At 38.5% G+C, this 26,545-nt stretch overlaps 2 protein-coding genes across 2 annotated transcripts in view; one reads left to right on the top strand and one right to left on the bottom strand.

Moving 5' to 3' along the window:
- The window catches only part of FBN1 (fibrillin 1), a 711,751-nt gene that overhangs the window by 340,385 nt on the left and 344,821 nt on the right, over positions 1 to 26,545 (bottom strand). The window lies entirely within an intron of this gene.
- Positions 1 to 26,545, top strand: part of SLC12A1 (solute carrier family 12 member 1) — a 100,719-nt gene that overhangs the window by 69,815 nt on the left and 4,359 nt on the right. Inside the window, exons 19-23 of the mRNA XM_049613594.1 lie at positions 3,297 to 3,379; positions 13,672 to 13,815; positions 16,629 to 16,760; positions 16,999 to 17,110; positions 18,945 to 19,031. Of these exons, the coding sequence (XP_049469551.1) occupies positions 3,297 to 3,379; positions 13,672 to 13,815; positions 16,629 to 16,760; positions 16,999 to 17,110; positions 18,945 to 19,031 (558 nt within the window). The remainder of the gene's footprint in view (positions 1 to 3,296; positions 3,380 to 13,671; positions 13,816 to 16,628; positions 16,761 to 16,998; positions 17,111 to 18,944; positions 19,032 to 26,545) is intronic.

The following is a 26,545-nucleotide window of genomic DNA, read 5'->3' on the forward strand; positions in this document are numbered from 1 at the left end:
ACTACCCCTGAGCCTCAGATGCCTCTTTGCTGATATGAAGCTTTCATATATCAGTGTCTCTGGGTTGGTTTAAGGACAAAAAGTGAGTTTTAAATGGGACGTGACATCTAATATCTATATATTGGAAAAGTCTTGGGACAAGGGTCATAATGATAGTCTTTAAGAGACTAGCAGGCACCAGGTTAATGTCCTTCACACAAATTATCCCATTTAATTCCCACAAGAAGACTTTGAAGTAAGTGCTAATACTGTTCCCATTTTATAAGGAGAGATGCAGACATTAAAAATTAAGTAACATGCAGAAAATGACAGTTGTGACATAGCTGGAATTCCAACCCAGGACTATCCAAATTCAAAGTGTAAGCTCATGACCAAAATGCTATGCTGCCTCCAATAGTACATGTATAGCGAAAGTATTACCTGGCTTGGTTCTTTCTTTTGCATAAGTGAAAATGAAGTCAACACATATGGAAAGGCTCAGAGTACCCTTAGTGGCCATTCTAGAAAACTGAGCCTTTCTTCCCGTCTTGAAAATATGTAGCCATATTTGTCTCAAGGGGGGCAATGTTAGCTATGCTAACAGCTATCTTTTGTCAAAAGCTCTGAAAATGGAAATGGGATATTTTGTTGTTTTGTTGTTGATTCCATACAACAGGGTAGGGAATGTGCCCTGAGAAGTCTGGCTGAACTTTAAAAGTCTGTAATACACAGGAAAGAAACCCTCACCTCTTCAAAACAAGCACATGTATTCACAGTGCTTCTTATACCAGGCTATGTCCTGGCCCCTGCTAGAATGAGCATTGTATTTATCATTGTTTGGGAGAGATTTAAGGAACATTATAAAAGCATTCTAGTTTTAGTGTATTGAAAAGAAGTATAAAAAAATAATTTTCATCATCTGAAATTTGTATGCGTTTACTGACCAAACACATTCACTTAACAATCCTTCTAACATGGGGAACTTGTGTACTAAATGCATTCTCCTGAATTGTGTTTCCCGAAGGTATAAAGTCTGGATGCCAAATGTTGCCACTTGGCCCCTGGTGATACCCTAAGTTCAGTATGTTAAGGCTAAAGCAGGTGATCAGGGTAGAATTTTACCATGTTCACCAACCAGCATTTTGATATATTTAGAAACAGTCAGTTGCTGACCATTCTTGGAAATAAATTAGAGCTGCTCTCTGTCATCCAGATTCTAAAATAAAATTTCATCTTTACCACTGGGGAAAAAAAGGGGGACAGAGAGGAAAGAAATTTCATCTTTGTCTTTGGGGAAAAAAAGTATTAAAGCAAATAAGACATATGTAAACCGTCAGTCATTTAGTGTCCATTAATTGATACAAAATTATCTGGGGTCATCTTCCAATGTGCCCACCTTTGAAACATTCTAGAAATCTAAAGGGACCAAAATAATCAAACCCAATAATATTAGGCCAAGGAGACTTCTGGATTTTATACCAAATTGGTCTTATTGGTAGTAAAGTTCAGCGTTAAGGTGGCTCAAATTTATACTAGTATAAAACTTAGCTGGCTTAGTAAGGCTAAATGACCTTACTACCACAGCAGTGAGGTCAATATAGAAGGGAAGACCATCATACCTCCATACTGTATTATATTTCCCTTTCTAACTATTTTGATTGGTTTTGTGAGTAAGAGTAAAGCATAGTATTACTGTTAACATGGGGGCATTATTACAATAATATAGAATTTTATAATTTTTCTTTAGATAAAAGATTTTAAATGTTTATAATATTCTTAGGTATGGCTTAATTTTAATTTGAATCTGTATTAGTTTTCATTGGCTGCCATAAAAAATTGCCTCAAGCTTAGTGGCTTAAAACAACACAAATTTAATAGCCTACAGATGTGTGAGTTAAAAGTCTGACACTAATTCACTAGGCTAAAATCGAGGCGTAGGCTAGGCTATATTCCCTTCTGGAAGCTTTAGGAGAGAATCCCCAGCCTTGCCCTTTCTAGGTTCTAGAGCAGTCCACTGCTCATGGCCCTCTTCCTCCATCTTCAAAGCTCTTGATGGGTCATACCACATTGCCCTCACCTCCTCTTCTGCTTCCCAAATGCACTTTAAGGACCCTGGTGATTACACTGGACCCTCCTAGATAATCTAGGTTAATCTCATCTCAAGGTCTCTGAGCTAATCACATCCGTAAAGTCCCTTTTGCGGCATAAAGTAACATATTCACAGGTTCCAGGGATTAGAATGTGGATGTCTTTGGGAAGTCTAAAATTATTCTTCCTAGCACAGAACCCAAATATTTTTTGTGGAACACATCATCTCCTTTTTACAATCAAGGACAATTAGAAACAAGACTTATCAGGAATTTATTTTGTGGCGACTTTTGCTAGGTCTGTGTTGCTAAGTGAAGATCAATTATAGATTGAATTTTGAATGGATATTCATATTACACTGAATTTATTCATATCATTATTTGAAAATTCAGGTTCACTTTGGCTATTAGAAACCTGTTTGCCTATATAAGATAATCACAAACTGCATTATTTCTGGTAGAGGGTGACCTTCTATGGAAAGGGTCCTAGGCTTCCGATCCATTTGAGACTGAACAAAGGAACCCCCAAGGAGAAAATTTTTAATGAACTCAAAGTACTAATTGGTTTGCCCCATATTTAGGAGCAGAGAAAAAAATATTCTACAAGAACAGAGATAAAAGAAAGAGAGCCTTTCTTTTCCTTCTAGAAAATCTAATTCTATTGGATTGAGCGTAGAGAAGGCACAACAGCCAACGGCATTGGGTTGTCATGAAAAAGCATTGTTTCAAACAGTCTGCCCAAAGTCAATGGTGAAAGTTCCTTAAAGGAACTGGAGATATTTTTAACTGGGAACTTGATGTCAGAAATGTTGTAGGATTCTTTCTCCATAAGTAGGGATTTGGCTGATAATTTCAAAGGGTCTTTGCAGCCTAGAAACTCTCTGTTCTAAATATTTCAGTGATTGTTTTGCTTACATTAGAAATGAAACAATTATTTTAAAAGCATGTAACAAGCTCTTAATCAAAATTCTAGGTGACAGTATTATTTGAATAAATTGGTTCCAGAGTAAATGAATCAGTTACCTTTATCCAGAATACATTTTTAAAAGGCATAAAGGGAGAAAAACAAACTAACAAAAGGCATCAGCTCTTGGCTGTATTCTCAAGTGAATTTTCATAGTTTAGTTATGTTAAAATCTTAGAATTGAGAGTCTTAGACTCTCTTACTATTAGTACAAAACCTCAAGATTAAAGGGGTCATTTAAATAACCACTTTGCTTTCACTTTCAGTGATGCATTTGATTTTGAGATTGGTGTGGTCATAGTCAGAATCAGCCAAGGGTTTGACATCTCTCAGGTTCTTCAAGTGCAAGGTATGTACTTTCTTTATTCAAGCCACAGGTATTTATTGAGCACCTACTCCATGCCTGGTATTTTTCTAGGTGCTGGGGATAGAGCAGTGCACAATACAGACAAAACCCCCTAATGATAGAGCTTATGTTCTTGTGCTGACCTGAGGTGTATACACTTCCCCAGTGTTTTCTCCATTGCTAACACAAACGGCCTTTGTCCTGCAAAATAAAATATGGAATAATCCAGGGCAGTCATAAATTATTATTCTTATCACAAAACTACAAAGCCAGCATCACTGAAAATAAACACCTTTGGTAAAATAAACTGCTGAATTAATTTCTGCAAGATGTTTGAGAAAATAGAGATTAATTCTTTCCTCAAAAAACCATGTATTTTGTTTTTAAGAGTCTATGATCGGGTTTTCAGCCAACATGGAAATGAGCCTGAATGTATCATGCTGTGAATCACTAATCTAAATCCGAGGCCGAAACACTAATTCAGATTAGTAACTCTGCTTTTTTCCCTTTAAAATTTTTTTTTTCAACGTTTATTTATTTTTGGGACAGAGAGAGACAGAGCATGAACGGGGGAGGGGCAGAGAGAGAGGGAGACACAGAATCTGAAACAGGCTCCAGGCTCTGAGCCATCAGCCCAGAGCCTGACGCGGGGCTCAAACTCACGGACCGCGAGATCGTGACCTGGCTGAAGTCGGACGCCCAACCGACTGCGCCACCCAGGCGCCCCTGCTTTTTTCCCTTTAGAGGATTACTTGTTTGTTTGTTTGTTTGTTTGTTTTAATTTTTTTAAGGTTTATTTATTTTTGAGAGAGACACAGTGTGAGTAAGAGAGTAGTAGAGAGAGGGAGACACAGAATCCAAAGTAGGCTCCAGGCCCTGAACTGTCAGCACAGAGCCCGATGTGGGGCTCGAACTCAAGAACCACGAGATCATGACCTGAGGTGAAGTCGGATGCTCAAATGCCTGAACCACTCAGGCGCCCCAGTATACTTGTTTAATCTTAAGAGGTTAAACATACCCTCTTATGTTTAAACTTAGTTTTTTGTTATAACTTATGTTTAAACTTATGAATGAGATAAAGGACACATCTAAATAGTCATTGAAATATTAGGACAGGGCACTAATTCATGACTTATCTCTTCAGATGAACTTGAAAATAGAGTCCCCTGATGACCAACACTAAAACAAAGAGATACTTTTTGGGTGTCTCTTGTGTACCAGACATGGTGTAAATGATGGTGCTGGGTAGACCAAAACTAATTAGTGTGCTAGTAAGTATATTTGTAGAGTATAATGGAGAAGAGAGAGGGACATCTTACTCCAAGAGGTCTTTTTGGAGGAAGTTACTTTAGATTTGATATCTAGTGGATGAGTCGAGTTAACTAGGCAATGTTGGGCGAAAGAGAAATGAGTTTGGGAAACAGCATTCCTGACAAAGACCAGAGCATCAAGCAAAGGTGTGAATACACAGGATTATGGAAGGATGGGGTATATGGGCTACCCAGAGCAGATTCAGGTTACTGAAGTAGGAAGTATGAAGCAGATAATAGTGAAATTTGAGGCTGCTGATATAAGATCCTGATTTTAAAAGCCTCATTTGCCATATTAAAAAGTGTAGAAATATTCTGCAGACAGTGCAGAACCATTGAAGAGATTTAAGTGACGGAATAATGTGGTCAAATTGGGGTTTACATCTCATACTCTTTCAGTTACAGGGGCTAGAATGGAAACAGAGAGACAAATCAAAAAGATTTTTGTAAAAGTCAAAGGCAGAGAACGAAACAGCCTGAACTAGAGCTAGGGATGGAGAGGAAAGGACAGGAGTACTTTGAAGACACACAGAGCAGCATTTGGGGGTTGGTTGGATATGAAAAAGGGAGGAGTGAAAAAGGACCCCTTGGCTGACTGCATCAATGGTGATACTGCCTGTGGAAATGGGAAACATAAGAGGAAGAGTAGGTTTAATGAAGCCAATCTCCTGGTTTAGTTTTAAACAATCTCCTGTGGGAAATTCTACCGGAAATGTCCAATTGGCAGTTAGATAGTCCTGGTCTTAAAGGAGAAGTGTGAGCTGGAGATGCACATTTAGGAGATGTTATGGGCCAAGCTATGCTCCCCCAGAGTTCTGTAGCGAATTAATTTCTCAGAATGTGACTGGGTTTGGAGATAGGGTCTTTCAGGAAGTAAGTCAGATAAAATAGGATCACAAGGGTGGGACTTAATGCAATATGGCTGGTGTCCTTATGAAATGAGATTAGCACACAGACAAGCACAGAGGAAAGGAAGAAGACAGCCATCTACAATCCAGGAAGTGAGGCCTCAGAATGAAACCACCCCGCCAACACTTTTTTCTTGGACTTCTAGTCTACAGAACTATGAGAAAGTAAATGTCTATTATTTAAGCACCCAGTCTGTGGTATGTGTTATGGCAACCCAAGTGGATTGGTACAGGAGAATTCATAGTTAAGGTAAAACTTGAAACAATGACACTGGAAAATAAAATCTAAAGAGTGCATGTAGTCGAGAGCCCCAAAGTACAGGGAAAAAGCCCCCAAAGGATGAGCAGGAAAGGAGCCCTCAGAAAGATAAAGGAACCAGGAATCTGTGGTGTCACAGAAGCTACGGGAATAGAGTGCTCAAAATAAGAATCATCAACATTGTCAAATAGAGCAGGAAATATCAGTGAGATTGTTCCTGAAATGCAATTGACACAGCACAGATAATCTGAGTGAAAATCTTATCTGTAGAGTCGCGTTGGCAGGATCTGGGTTGGAGTGGGTTGAGGAGAGAATCAGAGACTATGGATGTGGCCCACCACTTTGAGAAGTTTGGATGCAAATGAGATGAAAGAGATTGAGATTTACCAGAGGAAGACCCATTGACCTTAGAATGCAAGAGAGGGTCATGTTTTCACACTGAGGAAATGGGCACAAGATAATGGGAGAGAGTGAAGATGGAAATGAAAACAAAGGATGACCCATGGAGTAAGATTCTGGAGGAATAGGATGAATCATGGGATAGACATGGATGGAAGAGTTGGTCTGAAACAGAAAAAAAAAAAAACTTCATCTTCTAAAATTAGAGCAAAAGAGTTGAGGAATGATGATTAGCTATGTAGATTTATAAGTGTAGAGTGATAAATTGAGGACGATTGTGCACAATAGTGTCAATTCTCTTTGGAGGTAGAGCAAGCTCTCTAGTTGCCTGTTTTTCTCTTGGGGCATTTGGTCTCCAGGTAGAGGAGGATCGGGAGTTTGTTGACTGATTCATCAGGAAGGAAAAGCCTGAAAGGGATTTGAGAGTGCCAGTGCCTGATGGTCCAGATTCTATTTGGCCATGTATGATTGTCTCCCTCATAACAGAAGGCAATGTAAGAGGATTAGGTGAACTTCCTGATGCAGCCAATCCAGTGTATTGTAAGGGAGAAGAAGAAATTGAAGATCAAGCGTTTATATAGGCTAGAGAACCACTGTGTGATATGTATACTCTATGATTATGTATGAAGAGCTTTAAAAGATAAAGCTGAGAATCTATCCTGTGCAAAAATGTAGCAAAGAGATCTTTAGGCTTCCTGTCTTATGCCCCTATTTTCTTTTATGGATCTTTTACATCTGCAGAAAGATATACTAATTCTCATTCAGTGTTCATAATTGATTTATATTTTTTTCTAGTAGAACTTAATACATTAGCAGCAACAGGAGCCACCATTTTTTTAAGTAGGCTCCATGCCCAGTGTGGGGCTTGAACTCAAAACCCCGAGGTCAAGAGTCACAAGCTCTACTGAGCCAGCCAGGCACCCCTAACCATTTTTAGCACTTATTATGTGCCACGTGTTATGCTTCATGTTCACATATATTATAACATTTGTCATCCCAACTACCCTATGAAGAGTGTACTATCTTTGCCCCAGTGAACAGGTAATAAGTTGAGGTTTACCCAGGATTCACAAGGCTAGCAGTTGGTAGAGGTAAGATTCAAACCTGTGTCTGTTTGAAACTGCCAGTCTACCTTTTAAGAAGGAGATCTAGAGAGGAAAATGACTAAGATTACACATTTTCTTTATTTTTTTTTAATTTTTTTTTAACGTTTATTGATTTTTGGGACAGAGAGAGACAGAGCATGAATGGGGGAGGGGCAGAGAGAGAGGGAGACATAGAATCCGAAACAGGCTCCAGGCTCTGAGCTGTCAGCACAGAGCCCGACGCGGGGCTTGAACTCACGGACCGCGAGATCATGACCTGAGCCGAAGTCGGACGCTTAACCGACCGAGCCACCCAGGCACCCCTACACATTTTCTTTGTATGTTATGTTGATCTCCTCAAGCTGAAAGATGAGATGGTAGCTGGAAAATATCACTCCTACCCTTTCCTGCTCCATCCACCAAAATGCACCATCAATTTAGTCCTGTAAGGCAATACAGCAAGCAAATTTTTTTAGTATTTCTGAAAGAATCCTGGCAGTGAACTGCATCCCCTTTTAATTTCCCAAGGGATGTATCCAATTTATATCAACTTTGATGTTTGAAATATTTCTGTTTCTTAAGAAAGGAAAAATACAGTTGGATGCTAATAAAATAATTATAAGTACCAATTATCTAGAGTAAACAAAGAAGTGTTATACAAATACATGAAGAACATGCAGAAAAACAACAGCATAATGATAGAAATTAACTTTATGCCACATTTCCATGCATTGTTTTGAAGTTTATGTAATTTATGACACCACCCTCATATTAGATTTTGAATTGGAAGAAATAAGCTTGTGTTTCATTATATTATACTGTAATATAGGGCTTAATAAGAGCCTGATAAATCTTAAGTATTGCATTATACTATGTTAATGATTATCATCATAGCTTTTCCAACACAGGCACCACAGTGTCATCACAGATTATAATTTAAAGGAAATATTAGCAATTCAGAGTGCCCATATACTGTAGTTAATAAAGCAGTGAATAGAAATCAGCTTTATAGGTAATTTACCAGCTAATGACAATTATTTCTATACTGTGTCACAGGATTATGTGAGGAGAATAACTTTTTCATATAAATAAGATCGATGCTCATAACATTCTAACTTGTACACTGCAGCAACTCATCCAATACTGATGGCTGACAGTTTCTCTTAATAAATTAATTTATTGCCTGAGAACACAAAAATGCAATATTTCATATTGTTAGCTTCCCAGGGGTATTTAGCAAGTTTGCCATCTACAACAAAGAGTCCAAATTGCACTGGTAGGAATAAAATGATGAAACGTGATCCGCAATATATTGCGGTCAAGTGCTCCATGTAAGTACTACACGATTTATGACCATCTCCGAGCATGGGGATTCTGCTGTGTCTGACGGAGTAGCTTAGCAAAATAAAGACAGATGGCAGGGTAGTAAATAATTACTTGATTGGAAGACGACCACTGCAGGATTGCTTCCTGCCTTCAATTCAATGAGACTTCATCTGGGGTAAGTCACGTTGATTCATGTGAGCATTTACAGCTTTGAGTTGATTGACCAAGGAAAGAATCATAATTTAATAATTGATAAAGAGAAAGGATGCTGTGAAATGGGAGGTGATGCGATTCCTCAGTGGGTTTCCCTGTTCCCTTTTCTGCTGTCAGATAATTGACTGTTCTCCATCCTTGAGATTCAAAGTGAATTGTAATGTGTAGACTCCTGCCTATTTCTGAAAACATCTTTCTATATATATATATATGTGTGTGTGTGTGTGTGTGTGTGTGTGTGTATATATATATATATATATATATATATATATATATATATAAAGACTGGGGATAGAACATTTGAGGCAATCTTGACAACTAAATTGAATTTCAAACTATAGTCACTCCCGTTGGTTATCATACAATCAATTTATAAACGACTTGAAAACAGGTAACTACTGTTCAAGTGGTTTTGGCATTTGCATGAAGACATGGAACAAGGTCACTCTTTGTTCTCTCCATGAGAACTGTTTGGGACTATATCTGAGGAATTGGTTACAAATCCACTCAAGTGAGAGAACAGAAAGGTCTAAGCTTTTTCTTCCATCATTAGAACCTCAGAAACCCTCTTAATCTTGGAATGAGAGAAAGGCAGGCTCTTATTCTCTCTCTCTCTCTCTCTCTCTCTCTCTCTCGCATTGTGGTTTTGTAAATTGTAATAGACTATAGAATTATTTATTATGGAAGATTCAAATTCCTATCTGATGCCCAGGTGGTGGGTTTTTCCAGGGAAAGGACTCTCCTCTTGCCTCTCCTTCTTGTGATCAGTCCTGCCTGTCCTACCCTCTGTGACATTTCAGCCTGGTTTGGGCCAACAGCCCCTATTATGTCCTCTTTCTATAACTCTGTATATGGCATTAACCCCACTCCTTTTCAACGTTGTCTTTTGTATCCCCCTCCACATAATTTTACACATGCTCATCTGTGACCACAATTCACTTGTTTTCCCTCCATTATAGAGATACTTTCAACTGTATTGAACTGTGTTGAATAGCATTGACTTGTTCTTTTATCCCAACAAACTATTCTTGAGTGTTTACTGTGATGGTAGGCACGAGGAGGGAGGTTTGGGCACAGCTGAGAATGTGAGAGGCAGTATGTGAAGACTTTGAAATCAGTCAGACTTGGGTTTAAATCCCAGCTTGACACTTTCTGGCTGTGTAACCTTAGTCAAATGACTCATCTTCTCTGTGTCCCACTTTTCACATTTTCCGATGGAAATAATTATAGCCCCTAGCTCACAGATGTATTGTTTTGGATTAAAGGATATTATGGCTGCAGAGTGCTTGGCATTGTACCTGGCACAAAATAAACTCTCAATAAATGGAGGTGATGAAGTATGAAATAAGCTACCCTCCAGGAATTTGCAGTCTAGAGGGCATAAAAAAAATGCGTCTTAAAACTAGTCTAGGTCACACAGTTATGTCTGCTGGAATAAAGTTTGAAGCAGAGTATCATGGAAATATAGAGCATTGTAAAAATTTCTTTAATTAAGAGATTTAGGGATGGCTTCTTCAAAAAAATGCAGACTGTGGATTTCTTCAACAGGCAGCTATTGGCAGTCAGGGGCTATTGCTGAGGAAGGATGGGAACAAGGGAGCTAGAATTGGAAGCAGGAGGCTTGCATCACCAGTGTGCAACCTTGAACTGTCCGAGCCCAAGTTTCCTTCCCAGTAAAATGGGGAGAATGCCATGAGTTCTGCCTGCATCCCCGTACTCGTGTTGGGATCAAATAAGAGACTATGAGGAAAGGGCTTTGTGAATCCTGAACATCACAGATGCAGTCGTGAGGGAATGAGTAATTTTTATTTTTGTGCTCGTGGGAATCCGTTGATATCTCTCCATTCATACTCCCTTGGCTCACCCCCCTTTGTGGCCAATGGCACACGTCCACAAGTCAGCTGGCGAGTACTCTTGTTGAAAGAAATGTTTTGACAAAGTCCGCTCTTGACTCGCATGTGAACAGAAGCAAGCTGTGTACACCAGATAGATGATTCAGAACAGATAATCAAACCGTCACTTCTGCTTTGAAGTGAAAGCACTTCAAATCACTGAAATCACTGAAATCAGAAAAGGATGGATTGCACAGGAGGAGCCCTTAGATCACCTACAAAGGGAATAATTGAGAATGAACTCTAATAAGAATTTGCAAAGTCACTGTGCAAGTGAGCAGACCACCGTGTGGATCTGAAAATCCAAGAGGGCCAAGCAAGCAGATTTTAGCCCTTAGAACAGACTCTCTCCGTCGGCCTCTGTCTGTTGTCTTTGAGGGGACCGCGGAATCTGACGCATTTAAGCAAAGTCTGGTTTTGTCTCTGGGGCCCGGGATTTTGCAGTTTGCTCTGTCCTGGATGGGCTGTATACATACCTTTGAGCAAATAGTTGGAGTAGCTCCCAGTTCACTCAGCCAGCTGACTCTGTTACAAAGGAGGATTTATCTTTTTTCCTCCTTTGTCCAAACTAGAGGACAAAGAATGTGGCAACTTGTGTCTAATCACAGGGTGTGCTGGAGTCTGCCAAAAAAGTATAGCAAAAGAAACCCTTCCCCAGCATGGCCCTGGCAGTTGCCCCCGAAGACGCACACAAATACACGCCTTCCGGACGACAGCAAAGGGTAGATGACCCCTCAACTGGCCCCTACAGCACCCCAAACAGTAGATGAAAGCAAAGGGCATGATACTTTGGGGCTGCTCTGGGGCAGCCTGTACCTGCGTCTTTAGGATCCTCCCTTTATATGGTACATTTGAGGGACCATAGCATAGGGCAGTTAACCTGACATTACACCACGTGCTTGAGAGTGTCCAGGTTCATCTGACGATGAAGAGTTGGAGGTTAAAGGGACAAGTCTGAAATAATAGTAATGAGCAAACAGCAAGAGGTCGTCATAGAGGGAAATTTGCAGGATCTGGAGTCAAGCAGACCTCTTTGGATTTGAACCCTGTTATTTTCTGGGTGACATCAGACACCTTTCTGAGCCTCAGTCTCTTCATCTTCAAAATGAGGATAACAATAGCAACTATCTCAGAGGCATTTGGGGAGGAATAATATGCAGCACAATCCCTGGCACCCAAAGAGTGCGCAATAAATGGTAACTGCTAAAATAACTCCCAGGCTTCTCAAAATACTCAATTTGCTTTGCATGACTAAGCCCATTTCCAGAAGTTGCATAAATACACTGCCTGTAGAACACACTCGTTGCTTTGGTCTTTAAGGAGCAACAAAGTACCATGCAGAAACTGTTGTTTGTTCTTTTTGCAAAGCTGGGAGAGTGGGAAAGGGGAAGGGTTACAATTTTCCATTTCACAGATAGGAAATCAGAGGCATAGGAAAAGTCAACGACTTGCTTAATGTCACATAAAGCCAGCAGCATAGCTGTAATGGGTCATGACCTCCAGTGCAATGCAGCTTGTGTTCACCTTTCAAAAGTCAGGGGTAAGCAACTCCTGTCTGAGCTTTAATACCATCAGTCTAATTTCTCAGATTTTCTATAGCTGCTGATCTTGAGAACCTTTGAGGCTTTGGGGAAATCACATGGGTGATTTGACCTTAAATCTCATGCCACTGGCAAAAGATTAATTGCTAAGACCTGGAAAGCGGCCAGACAATTCTGTGTAGCTGAATAACAGCACCGTCTAGGGATGTGACTGTCCTGACAGATTTAGTTAGTACATAATTGATAAATCTAGAGTTTGTATAGCTTCACTTCCCAGATAGATAAGGCAACGGGCTCCAAGGGTTGACATTTACAGAAGCCCTACCAGTGTTTTATAACACTGAATCTAGGTTTTCCACTCCGTTCCTCAGAACATTGCTCATTTTCTAAGGCTCTGTTCTCAGCAAGCAAGAAGATGAGGGGATCTGACAAGAGGCCACCTTGCCCACTGTAAGCAAGAATGCCCATCATTCTTAAAGCACTGTCCCATGACTGCTTTTAAAGTCTTATTTACCCTGACCCAATGTAGGTTGAGGTCAGAGAGGGATGCAGGGCATTACATAGGAGCTAGGAATTTTTCGTCACAATCAGAATCCAAAAAAGATAAAAGGCAGTCAGATGCAACATCAAAGGTTGGAAAGTGGGTCTAAGCCCTGGACAGGAGGCTGCACAGCTTGACTCTTGTTCCAGACTCGAGTGTTGTGAGACCCTTCTTAGCAATTTGAACTCGGACAGGCACACAGAAACCTCAGCTTTTCTTTCTTTCCCTTTGGTCACTCATTCCAGAAAGGATTTTTCCTATCTGAAAGAATTGTTAGTGGATATTTTTCACTGTAATTTCTATTCGGAGCTTATTTAAGCCTTTATAAAGTTTGGTTACCTTTCCTTACTTCTTGCTGTCTAGTTTTACGTTGCAGTTCAGGAGGCATTGTGGGGTACCTGATATATACCAGTATACTTTAGTAATTTTGTCACCTCTACTTGTAAAATATCTGACACAGTAGTTTAGGTCAGTATATCAGTGGCATACAGTGTACAAGATCTTATGTACAATGGATCTGGCATTTTGGTTTTTGCCAGAAGTGAATAAAGATGTCATTAAATAGCCTCCCTTGCCTTCACAAATAAAAAGCCCAGTGATTTCATGTATTATAACAACACATAGAGATATTTTTCCAAGCTAGTTATTACTTTCTGAATATACTTTACTGATATGCATTACCTTTTAATAATCATATGGAAAAATCACATGATGTTAATTTTATTGCATATCCACCACGTTTATATTAAAATAGTCTATGAGATGGCTCCTAGAAACTTTGTCACTGAGTTAAGCAAGTGAGTTTTGTCTTCTTTCACTAGATGAATTAGAGAAATTGGAACAGGAGCGGCTGGCTTTGGAAGCCACTATCAAAGATAACGAATGTGAAGAAGGGAGTGGAGGCATCCGAGGCTTGTTTAAAAAAGCCAGCCAGTTGAACATCACTAAGCCAACGCCTAAGAAAGGTAAGTGCTTTCCAAATTTGCAAGAAAGATTATGAAATGAGCCACTGCTTGAGTATCTATAGGGGTCAGAAGTCAGCATCTAAGATGTTGAGGGCATTGAGTGTAGCTCAGGACTGAAAGACATTTCTTTCAAGACGATAGCACAGATAAAATGTAGACGTTGTTGTCATTTATCAATAACATTAAGCCCTTTGTACCATCTAAGTGTAAAAACTTAATTTTAAAATAATAATATTTGGTTTGGGAGTCCTGAAGTGCTTACACAGATTGGAGTGCCATAAAATAGACATTTCTTAGTTAAAATGGAAAGGGGATAGAAATTTAAGAACGAATACCCAAATGGGTTTATCTGTACACATGCACACACACACACAGACACACACACACACCTTGCAGACATTTAAGGAGACTTAAATTAACTAGTACAGGTAAATGAGGGATCCAGCTAGAGCCCTAGTTTCAAGAAGCAGCTATCTTTATCACAAACCTGAATTCTGGACTAGGAACATTCTTAATACCAATTACCTGTAGATTTCACCTGAGAGGTACACTCAACCTCTGAATGTCCAATATACACCCCAGTAACGAAAGACCACAGAATGAGAGCTTTTTGTAAAATTTATAAATAGGTGATTCAAATATATAACTTTTTTGTAAATAAGAAATTGCTTTCTTTCCAGAAAAACCATGGGTTTAAGTTTAATGAGGTCCACAGCGACCTCTGCTGGTAGAAAATTATAATGTTAACGTACACAAATAATCCTATACTTAACTGAAGTCACTTGGTATGAGGCCCAGAAAAGATTATTTCTCTGGGAGGTTTTTTACATCAAATAGCAAGATCCATATTGCACCTTAGCAGGCTTATAGGCTAGTTTGACCTCTTTCAAAGAGGTTCTTCAATGAGGCCTTCTAATACCCTGGAAAAAGTTTGGACCTATTTGCTTGTTTTCCTACTATAGTCCAAGGATGAAATTTTACCTCTAATACAATATTTTTATATATTTACAACATATTTACAACATATTTATAACATAAAATATAAACATTTCCCCCTTCAAATACTGGAAGTACCCTCCGGTTTCTGGAATATTCCATGGGCTATAGGAAAGCTTATTATATATTACGTACCTTAACATGACATTGTCTAGGAAAATGATGTGTTTGAATCTAAAGCTGGAGGTACATCAGGACTTTCAGAATGTAAATATTAGAATAAGACCATCTAGATTCTAACTATCTTCTTTCCTTTTCAATTATTTGGTTCATTCATGAGACATGTTAACTATTCATTGAATCTGCTCTACCATTCAGTCTTTCAATGTTAGTTACCGTCTCGAAAAGCAATGGAAAATTCAGAAGTCATAGCCCAATACTATTCTTTAGCTGATGGCAGAGGAGGGAAGCATCAATGTTCTTATTAATGAGAAGGGACTTATTATTTATTTTGGAAGCCTGTTTCTGCATCACAAATCTTTTGGCAAAGAGGTACTCTTCTGAAAGTCAACATGTCTCATTGCTCAGAAAAGCAAAATGATGTTATGTTTTATTTCCAACACCTAAAATTTCAAACGCAGCTCTAAAGTAGGCCCCTTTACTGCTCTGGGCCTTCGCTGGTTGACAACTCTTTTGAGTTCTAGATCAGGACAAACCTACCTCCAGACACTAATGCGTGAGTCCCCTGGATGCTTTGATTTGCATGTAAGTGGGAGCAGAGTTTGGTCCATTTTGTAAAGATATTTACTTTATCCCTCAGAAGTCTTAGGGAGATAGAAGCAATGTAAGATAATTGCTTCAGGACTGACAGGCCCAAAACATGGAAGCAGCAAAAGACAGAACAAAGCATCTTCAGAACCTCTCAGATCAGAGAGGAAGCTCGGAAGCAGCTGTCAGCCCTACTCTAAGCACTTGGCTGACATCATCTCTTTGAAATAGAGCAATAAAGTCACAACTTTAAAAGACATGGAAATGAGAAATAATATATACAGTATAGCAACAAAAACCTCTACTGGCAAATAGGAGTGAGGGTCCTGCTCAAACTGGACTCATTCCCTAGCAGACTTTCAATGTATCCTTGATAGGGTGGAAAAAGCATCAAAAAAACGTTTAAGTACTTTATGTGCACCCTTATCTATAACTCCAGTAAAGGAATTTTGTCTTTCCGTATTGGCTTTTTCATCTCACTCATAGAGCTCCATGGCTTTTCCTTGGCTTCAGGAGTCTCCTTGAAAACAGAGAGCAAGCCAGGCTGACATTAGGTCCAAAGGGTCATAGAGTCAAGATGCATTTGGTCCCCAGCCACTTTCATAATGCAGACATTCATGGAATTTATACCAGTTGTACTCATTGAATGCTCTAATGAAGAAATAGTTCTGATTCTATTGCTTATCTCTAGAAAACCAATCACCACATGTTCTAGTTTCAAGTAAATTTGAAATATGATTGAGTTATATCTGAAATTTTATAAAATGGGGGTTTTTGGCTATTGTATCAGATAACTTAGCATCATTACCTGTCTAAATAATGAATTCCACCCTGGAGATTACTAAGAACTTGAAAATAATCTACTGTTTTATAATGAAAACTGTAATCATAAAACCAATATCATATTTTGTTGGACTATTGAAGGTAACCTAAATTACTGTGGGACTTGACCTTCATCTCCCCTTCTCATAGCTCACTGTTTACCTATAGCTATAAAAACACTTAAAATTCATGACCCTTCCTCTATTTTCCTGAATAGATTTATTGGCAAGTTATTTTGTTTCTTTCTTCAAAAGACCAATAGGTATACCACTTTTCTTTCATTACAGGCAGCAGCATGAGCACAATCCAGTCAATGCACGTGGGGGAGTTCAACCAGAAACTAGTGGAAGCCAGCACCCAATTTAAAAAGAAACAGGGAAAAGGCACAATTGATGTGTGGTGGTTGTTTGATGACGGAGGTAAAAACAATTCCAGAATATACACTAGGGAGCAAAATTACTGTGTTGATAAATTTAACAAACTGCATGGGAAGGTATATGAAAATGATATCAGTTTAAGAATAATATTTCTGTGTTTCCCAGAGATTTTAAATTATTTAGGAGCAACAAATGGGGGAATGAATAAAGATATAAGGCAATTCATTCTCTTTCAGTGAGATATGCTTATACTTTCTGTCATAATTTACTCTTTCTTCAGGGTTAACACTCCTTATCCCCTATATCTTGACTCTCAGAAAAAAATGGAAAGACTGTAAATTAAGGATCTATGTTGGAGGGAAGATCAACCGCATTGAAGAAGAAAAAATTGCGTGAGTAACTCATCACTCATTTGTTAGAACACTTGGGATGTTTTTTGTTTCAATCCTTTAATTTTAAGAACTTTAAGTGTTTTTGAGGCATAACAGATTTAAAGATAAAGCCACCGCAATAAGCCTCGTGTCTACTTGGTTTTCTGGTCAATAAATTGCATACATTTTGTAATCACTGTCTTCATGTCCCTTGATCCCCTGCCACAAATGCTTTTAAAAGGAATTTGACACAGAAGTCTCATCTCAATTCTTTATTGAGAGTATCATTATCTTGTATAATGTTTGTTTTGGTTTGACTAGTAAATGTATCCAAGAAACGAAAAGCCCGAAGGGATTTGTATTCAATAGCTTCCTTGGGGTGGGGGTGGGGGTCAAAACTTTTGATTTGTGGTGGTCACTGTAGCACAGTACACTTAAAATAGAACTAAAGGACTGAACCCGATCCTTGTCCCAGCTCTTCCACCAACGAGCTGCAAGACTTTGTCACAGTCACCGTACATATCTGGGTCCCCAGTTTCTCATCTGTAGTTTGAAAGAGTTTAAATGAATAACTGTTGAAAACTCCTTTAATTAAAAAAAATAAATAAGTGCCCACCGTGGAAATTCGCAGCTTTGTCATTAATTTAGTCACAGAGCTCTGACATGTGGCTGTGGAGGCAGCAAGGATATTGAGAATGTGGTGCATCCAAAGGTCTCTGGTGGAAATCTGAAGAGCGACCTTGAGTGGCCCTTGCTCCCTTATGGTAGGACTACATCCGGAGGCCTTCCAGAAATCACAAAATAATGACAGGTTTTTATTCAGTAATTTTTCATGTTTTCTCCTCTGTCCTGGAAGGATATTATATAGATACAGAGATAGAGATAGAGATAGAGATAGAGATAGAGATAGAGACACAGACATAGACATAGACATAGAGATAGATATATAGATTTAATTCCTCTTAAAGAGAGTCATATTTAAATGGAAAGTAACATGATAGCTATAATAATTTCTATATAATAATTTCTATTTCTTAAAGCCTCTAGTAACTTATTGGGACAAGTGATGAAATTTAAAATTGGTCGGTAGATTAGATGATAGTATGGCATCAGTGCTAAATGCCCTGCTTTCAAAAATTATACTCGGTTTGTATAAGAGAATGTTCTTATTCTTAGGAAATACCCACCCAAGTGTTTAGAGGGAAAGGGACCTGATGGCTGCAGCTTACTTTAAATGGCAGATGGGCAGGTGGACAGATGGATCGAAGGCAAGAAAGAAAGAAGGAAAAGAAGGTTGTAGATAGAGGTAGCTATATATAAGGAAGAAAAAGTGTTCAGTGAAATAGAGCAAGATATAAACAGCTGGTGGATCTGGGATTTTTTTGTGCTGTCCTTGCAATTTTTCTGTAACTTTGAAATTATATAAAAAATTCCAGTTGCCAGGGAAAGAACCTCCAATATATATGACACAATTATTAGTTTTTCAGTACATTGTCAGTAACTCTATAAAAATTATCAGCAAGGTAATAGCCAGTAATGTTAAAACTTGTCCTCTTTTTTTCCCCGAAAATGATAAGGAAGAATGTACAGCTCTATATTTTCTTACCTAGAACATGAATGCAGGGTTGGATTCTCTGTTTCCAGGGTTTGTACCTACCTGAATTTCTCTGTCTTTGGTGGAATCGCTTGGTCCACATTTAATACACTGCGATGAAAATCAAACCCTGACCACAGCCTTTGTGTGAAAGTGAACCTGAAATAAGACATGACTGCTTGTGGTATCTTAAACACAAACCTCTTTGACTGAAAATAGCGAAACATGCAGTGATGGGGTATTTCTCTTTTATGTTTTCAGAATGGCTTCCCTTCTGAGCAAATTTAGGATAAAATTTGCAGATATTCATATCATTGGAGACATCAACATTAAGCCAAACAAAGAGAGGTATGAAACATTTAACAAGATCCATTGTTTACCCCTGGTACTCTCTCATTTTCTTTTGTGTTGATTATTAAGGGGTAGAAATGTTATCTATTCACTGCAGTGACTGCCTAATAAGATAGAATAAAAAAGGACTTCAAATAATCATGCCAAGCTATCAAATAAATTCTAACAGAAGGAAAAGGTTTTATGGTAAAGTTGAGCTTGAGAGGGAGAGCTGTTGAAACACAGGTTAGTTAGCATTTTAGAATTGCCCTTCCTGTTCTTGCTTTCCGTGGTGGCCAAAATAGTAGGAAGTACGGGCTCAGACTCTTTTGGACTGAGCAGTCGGGGGCAAGCTTTCATCATTTACAATTCCTAGTGGGGCATCCTGCAGGGGGAGCTCTGATAGAAAAGATAGAAACAGCTTGACTCTTCTTGGCACAATGACAGAACCCACCCTCCATGGCCATTTTCACTTTTGGGCACTAGGGACCCAACACGTCAAGCTATGAAATTTGGCGAGGCAGGGGGTCCTCTAAAACTGAAGCCTGGCAAAGAAATGTATTGGCTTCAAAATTTTTAAATGACAAAATTGAAGTAATTGTTTAAATGTCTTCGGAGTCTTCAGATCATGACATCTTTTTAACCCTTGTTAATTGTTAAATGTGTCAAGTCCATATATGTGAAAACAACTTGTAAGTTAGATTCTCACAGGAATTCCCAGAGGTATAAGAAAATTGCCTGGAAATTAAAGCTGAGACTGAACAAAATACCTAGTGATAATTTAGCAATTATAAAACATTTTCAACTGTTTACAGTCCAGAATCATATTTACTATTACATCTGGATACAATTTAAATTTTTTTTAAGTTTATTTATTTTGAGAGAGAGAGATTGAAAGCACACGTCCATGCACGTGGGGAAGGGCAGAGAAAGAGAGGGGAGAGAGAATCCCAAGCAGGCTCAGTTCAGTGCAGTGATGTGGGGCTCAAAACCGCAAACTGCAAGAACATGACATGAGCCAAAATCAAGAGTCAGATGCTCAACTGACAGAGCCACCCAGGCGCCCCAACATCTGGATGCAATTTAGCACATCTGATTCGGTGTGGAGTGGTCCTTCAAGGTTGAGACTACAAAGGGAAACGAGGATCTCAGTATAGCTTAGGTTCTCGGTGGCCTGTTGGACCTCTTCTCATTTCTGTTGGCCATCAGTCATTTCTCCCTTCGCCTGCAGTTCTTGATGGGTTGCAGTTCCACACTCCAGTCTTATTGCCCTTCCCTCCTTTTGATCCTAGATGAGTTTAATAACTAATGGAGAAACATCTAGATTTAAGATGCATTCTTATTGACTAAACAACAACATTGAACTTTGTGTTATTTGAGGGTATTCATGATTCCTCTAAGGCTATGGATCAATTAAAGTGGCTTTACAAAATACCCTTTTTAAAAAAAAAAATATTTATTTTGAGAGAGAGAGGAAAAAAAAGAGAGAGAAGTGGGGAGGGGCAGAGAGAGAAGGAGAGAGAATCCCAAGCAGGCTCTAGACTGCCAGCACAGAGCCCAACGTGGGGCTTGAACACATGATCCTCTAGATCATGACCTGAAGCTGAAGCCAAGAGTCTGACTCTTAACTGACTGAGCCACCCAGGCATCCCCAAAATGTTTTAATTGTGATAAGAAAGCTATAATCAACAGATTACATTTTGGTTATTACCATGGAATATGTCTTCATATCATATATACCACCAATGCCTTGTATTCCTCTATTTCTGCAGCTTTAAATACTTAAGAAAAATTAAGAACAAAGTTTATAATTCTCCTTGGTAAATGTAATTAACTTTCTGATATGAATTGGGTTGTCATGTAGTAATCTCTGGTAACCTCCCACATTTCATTTGAAGAATTTTAATTCCTAAGTCATCACCTCTTGGCATTTGCAGTGATGTGATCAAACAGGCTCATCTTGTGTCTCTAATTGGTGGAAATGCATTCTATTTCATAACACAGCAGGTACAATGATTTCCTAGCATGTGCTACTTTGCAACAGGCCAGAGCCTGCCAGAGCTCTGCAAGCATAGAGCCATTTACTGTTGTCTGGAGGGTAGTCACGGTGTACCCTACTGCCTTTGGATTTTCCAGAGGCCCTGGCTCAATGCTGGGCACAATTTAGTCATCTACTTCTTGCAGCCAAATTCCTCTTGCTGTTGTTTGTCTTAGCAGTAGCTAAGGACTGTCTGTGCTTACTGATTAATTTGCTCCTGTATCCTTTGCCTCTATACCCATCAGTCTGGTGTTCTCTACTCAAGTCCTTGTTTCTTTGCCTTTCTTCCATGCTCCTCTCTGCCCAGCTGCTGTGGTCACCCCCTGCATACCTGTCTTATCTGTCCTATCATGAAGAATGTCAATGTACCTCTTCCACTAATGTCTTTCCATTCTTTGAGTGCCCATCATAGTCTAGACACAATTTATTTTACTAACCCTGAACTTTGTGCCATGTTTTTTTTTCTCTTTTTAGGCAGCAGACGTTATGGAGAGTAGCAAGAAACAAAGGACCAGGCATTTTGGCTTTTGTCCTGGTATCTTAAATTTGATTTTAGACTCCATTTTAATTTGGTGTTTCTAATATCCTCACCATCCTACAATGAAGAGATCTATTTCCCTTTCTCAGGAAAAAAAATGAATTAGATTTCACAATTTTGGAGATCTTTTTCTCTGATATTTCAAGGTCTTGAGGAAGATGCAAAAAACAAAATCCATTTTATATTGGAGTAAAAGAATCTTTGCAGCTAATGTCACCTGGTGTGAAGACAAAACACCACCAAGAAGAGGGGTGCTGGAAGTGCCATTCTCCTCTCTTCGGTCTTCCACCATAACTGATGCCATATTGCTTTGTAAAACAGTCACGTATCTGGTGTTGGCAAATCTATTCAAATATGTAAAGGTAACCCTATTTTAAAAACAGAGAATGATCATTCAGTAAATCTCACAGATGGCCACTGGTAGCACATCTGGTACTTTGTGATAATTTTTTATTAAGTTTTTAATTTTAATTCCAGTGTAGTTAATAGTGTAATATTAGTTTCAGGGATACAAAGTAGTAATTCAACAATTCTATACATTACTCAGTGCTCATCGTGATAAGTGTACTCTTAGTCTCCTTCACCTATTTCACCCGTCTTCCACCCACCTCCCCTCTGGTCATCATCAGGTTGTTCTTTATAGTTAAGAGTAAATTTCTTGGTATGTCTCTCTCTCTCTCTTTTTCCTTTTTTTGCTTGTTTTGTTTCTTAAGTTCCACATAGGAGTGGAATCATATAGTATTCATCTTTCTCCGACTGGCTTATTTCACTTACCATTATGCTCTCTAGCTCTATCCATGTTGCTGCAGATGGCAAGATTTCATTCTTTACTATGGCTGAATAATATTCCATTGTGTCTATATACACCTCTTCTGTATCCATCTATCAGTCGATGGACACTGGGCTGCTTCCATAATTTGGCTATTGTAAATAATGCTGCAATCAACATAGGGATGCATATATCCTTTCAAATTAGTGTTTTTGTATTCTTTGGGTAAAATACCCAGTGGTATGATTGCTAGATAACAGTGTAGTTCTATTTTTAACTTTTTGAGGAACCTCCAAAAAAAGTCACTGTTTTCCAGAGTGATGGCACCAGTTTTCATTCCCACCAACATTTCACGGGGTTCCTTTTTCTCCACGTTCTCACCACAGTTACTTTTTCTTGTGTCTTCTATTTTAGCCATTCTTATAGGTATGAAGTAATATCTCATTGTAATTTTGGTTTGCATTTCCCTGATGATGAGTGATATTGAGTATCTTTTCATGTGTCTGTTGGACATCTGTATGTCTTCTTTGGAGACGTGTCTGTTCATGTCTTCCGCCCATCAGGATTATTTACTTTTTTGGGTGTGGAGTTGTGTCAGTTCTTTATATATTTTGGATACTAACAGTTTATCAGATATATCATTTACAAATATCTTCTCCCACTCATTAGGTTGCCATTTAGTTTTATTGATTGTTTCCTTCACTTTGCAGAAGGTTTTTATTTTGATGTAGTTCCAATAGTTTATTTTTGATTTTATTTCCCTTGCTCAGGAGACATACCTAGAAAAATATTGCTATGGCCACTGTCACACTTCCTTGCTCTCCTCTAGGGTTTTTATGGTTTCAGGTCTCACATATACATCTCTAATCCATTTTGAGTTTATTTTTGTGTATGATGTAAGAAAGTGGTCTAGTTTCATTCTTTTGTATGCTGCTGTCCAGTTTTCCAAACACCATTTGTTGAAGAGAGAGTCTTTTTTCCATTGAATGCCCTTGCCTCCTTTGTTGAAGATTAATTGACCATATAATCATGGGTTTGTTTCTTGTTTTTTATCTTCTTCCATTGATCTATGTGTCTGTCTTTATGCTAGTACCATACTGTTTTGATTACTATAGTTTTGTAGTATAACTTGAAGTCTAGAATTGTGATATCTCCAGATATCTTTTTTCTTTTTTTGTTTTTCTTTTTTCAAGATTGTTTTGGCTATGTGGAGTCTTTCATGGTTCCATACAAATTTTAGGATTATTTGTTCTAGTTCTGTGAAAATGCTGTTGGTATTTTGATAGAGATTGCATTAAATCTGGAGATTGCTCTGAGCAGTATAGACATTTTAAGAATATTTGTTCTTCTAATCTATGAGCATGCATTATCTTCCCGTTTGTTTGTGTCATCTTCAATTTATTTCATTAATGTTTTATAGTTTTCAGAGCACAAGTCTTTCACCTCCTGGTTAAACTTATTCCTAGATATTTTATTATTTTTGGTGTAATTGTAAATGGGATATCTTCTTAATTTCTCTGTTGTTTTATTATTAGTGTATAGAAATTCAATGGATTTCAATACATTGATTTTGTATCCTGTGATCTTACTGAATTCATTTATCAGTTCTAGTAATTTTTTAGTGGAATATTTAGGGTTTTTGATATATAGTACCATGTCATTTGCGAATAGTGAAAGTTTACTTCTTCCTTACCAATTTGGATACCTTTTATTCCTTTTCCTTGTCTGATTGCTGTGGCTAAGACTTCTAGTACCATGTTCAATAAAAGTGGTGAGAGTGGACATCCTTGTCTTGTTCCTGATCTTAGAGGGAAAGCTTTCAGTTTTACACAATTGTTGATGATTAGCTGTGGGTTTTTCACTTATGGACTTTATTATGTTGAGGCATGTTCCCTCTAAACCTACTTTGTTGAGGCGTTTGTGATAATTTTTAAAAGGCATCTCCTCTGAGTGGCTCAATTAGAGGAAGAAGACTCTTCCTCTGGGCTGATGCGGCCCTGGTTCCAGGGCCCAACGCTTAGAGCACCAGCTCAACTTCAGCTTTTCTTGACTAGGCAGCCCCTATCTACCGTTAATAATCATTTCTCCATCACTGGGCTTTTTTTTGGTCACCAGGTGACACACAATGTCGACAATAGTTTGTCAATGATTCCCAAGTTGGAGGCTAATGTTAAATGCCTTAAGTTACCTCTAATAAATCTTTTAGCTACCCATAAAACATCAGTAAGTCTTGATGGAGATATTTTATCATAGAAACATTATAAATATGACTGGGCAAGGGTGAAAGGGAGTATAAAAGCAAAGTTAATGAGAAAATAATTGAGCCTGGAGAAACTGAAAATCTCTTGTGGTTAAATTAATTTTTTATTGAATATGCTGAATTAAAAGCCATAGGCCAAAAAGACAACAATCTTTATACAGAAATTAAAGAGAAAGTAGAAGCAATTAACTGGATAATTTAGTTTGAAGCTACTAAAGTGGTCACAAAACAACTGGTATATTAATTTGAGAAAAGAAATCTTACATGAACTTAGGGAAAAATTTTTTTGCAATTAAAAAATTTTTAAACTTTGTTATTGTGAAGAACAGGATGGGGAAGGCAGGGCAGGTGTAAGTTAATTTTTAAAATTGAATTCATTGCCATTTACATTCAATACCATGTAAATCTTGGCCTATTCTAGAGTCAATTAAAAAGAATAGTCAGATTTAATGAGAATCAGAATAGAAATCTTGAGCCACCTTTGCATCACCTAGCTAAGAGGATGGAAAATGGCCAGCTCAGGGATGAACCTTAGGATGAAGTCAAAGACGAACATAGACAAGGAACCGTTAAGAGTTCAGACAAAGTAAATGGGCAAATACAGTCCCATTATAACCTATTGTGTCACTTAGCACGTTTCAATACCAGGAAAAGAAAACTTACAATGACTTGAATAATGAAAATTATTTGCAAACATAAGTGAAAAATCCAACTATGTTTTGGCTTTCAGGCAAAGTTTGATCTAGAAGGTTAATTTTGTAATCAAGGACTAATTCGCTTCCATAATCTCTACCCCACCTTCCATTATGAAATCATCAATCAAATTGATTTAGCTCATAAAAACAGGATGACAGACAATAGCAATCTACATACTTGCTCATTTATGTTCAGTGGGAGAGAAGGTTTGTTTCTTCTTCAGTCATCGAACTCAGGTCATGGGCTCCATTCAGGTTGTACCAGCTTGAGCCACTGAGCCACTTACTGTGGTCAATGGGATGTTAGGTGCCTCTTGGTCAACCTTGCCTGGGCTATGTGCCTACCCCGGCCAAATGCTCTGGTAGAAGGAACAGAATTGTCCTGATTAGCTGATGCTGAGGATGGAGTCACTCCCATCCAAAGGGGCATAGTATGAATACCAGGGAGACAGCAAGCAACCTCTACTCTACTTCCATTTCTTAGGAAACTATTTTTGAACTGGTCTTCCTAGTAAGTACCAGGGTTGAGATGCAAAGAAAACGTAGTCTGATCAAAATAATTACGTGGAGAGCTTAAACAGAGAGTCAGTACTAACCTCAGTCCTGTGGCTGTTCAGTAAAATGAATGCCTTGGTTTTACAGGGCACTGTACACTTCTCAGCACTGTTACCCAGATCACAACTAACCATCACACCAATCCTCATTGCCAGCTTTGAGCAACCATCATGACCTATTATAGGCAAGGTTATCCAGGTCCAGGAGGACAATGGAAGAGCAGGACTAAGAACTCAGGCTCTTCTCTCCTAGGCCAGGGTCTTTCCATTGCACAGATTACTGCCAAAGGTCTCTGAAGGCATGGCACTGTTGGAAGGAATAACAAATAGAAGTATTGTGTAGCTGAAAGAATAATAAGGCATATCAGTGTTCTCTGGTATTGTCTATCATTCTAAATGAGTCAAAATGTCAGAACTCTACTACATTACGTAGCTCTTCTATCCCTAACAAAGGCACACTGGCACGTTCTCCTTTGTAATCTCTGCACTTTGATCTGCAAATCCTAAATCAGGGCAACTGATGAGATCATTGAGCTCATCTCCTCATATTTTAATTCCTTAACCTAATAGCACTTAAAAATTTTTTTCTAATATTTGTTTATTTTTGAGAGAGAAAGAGAGACAGAGCATGAGCAGGGGATGGACAGAGACAGAGGGAGACAAAAAATCCAAAGCAGG

The sequence above is a fragment of the Panthera uncia genome (assembly GCF_023721935.1).
Source record: "Panthera uncia isolate 11264 chromosome B3 unlocalized genomic scaffold, Puncia_PCG_1.0 HiC_scaffold_1, whole genome shotgun sequence".
Taxonomy (NCBI): domain Eukaryota; kingdom Metazoa; phylum Chordata; class Mammalia; order Carnivora; family Felidae; genus Panthera; species Panthera uncia.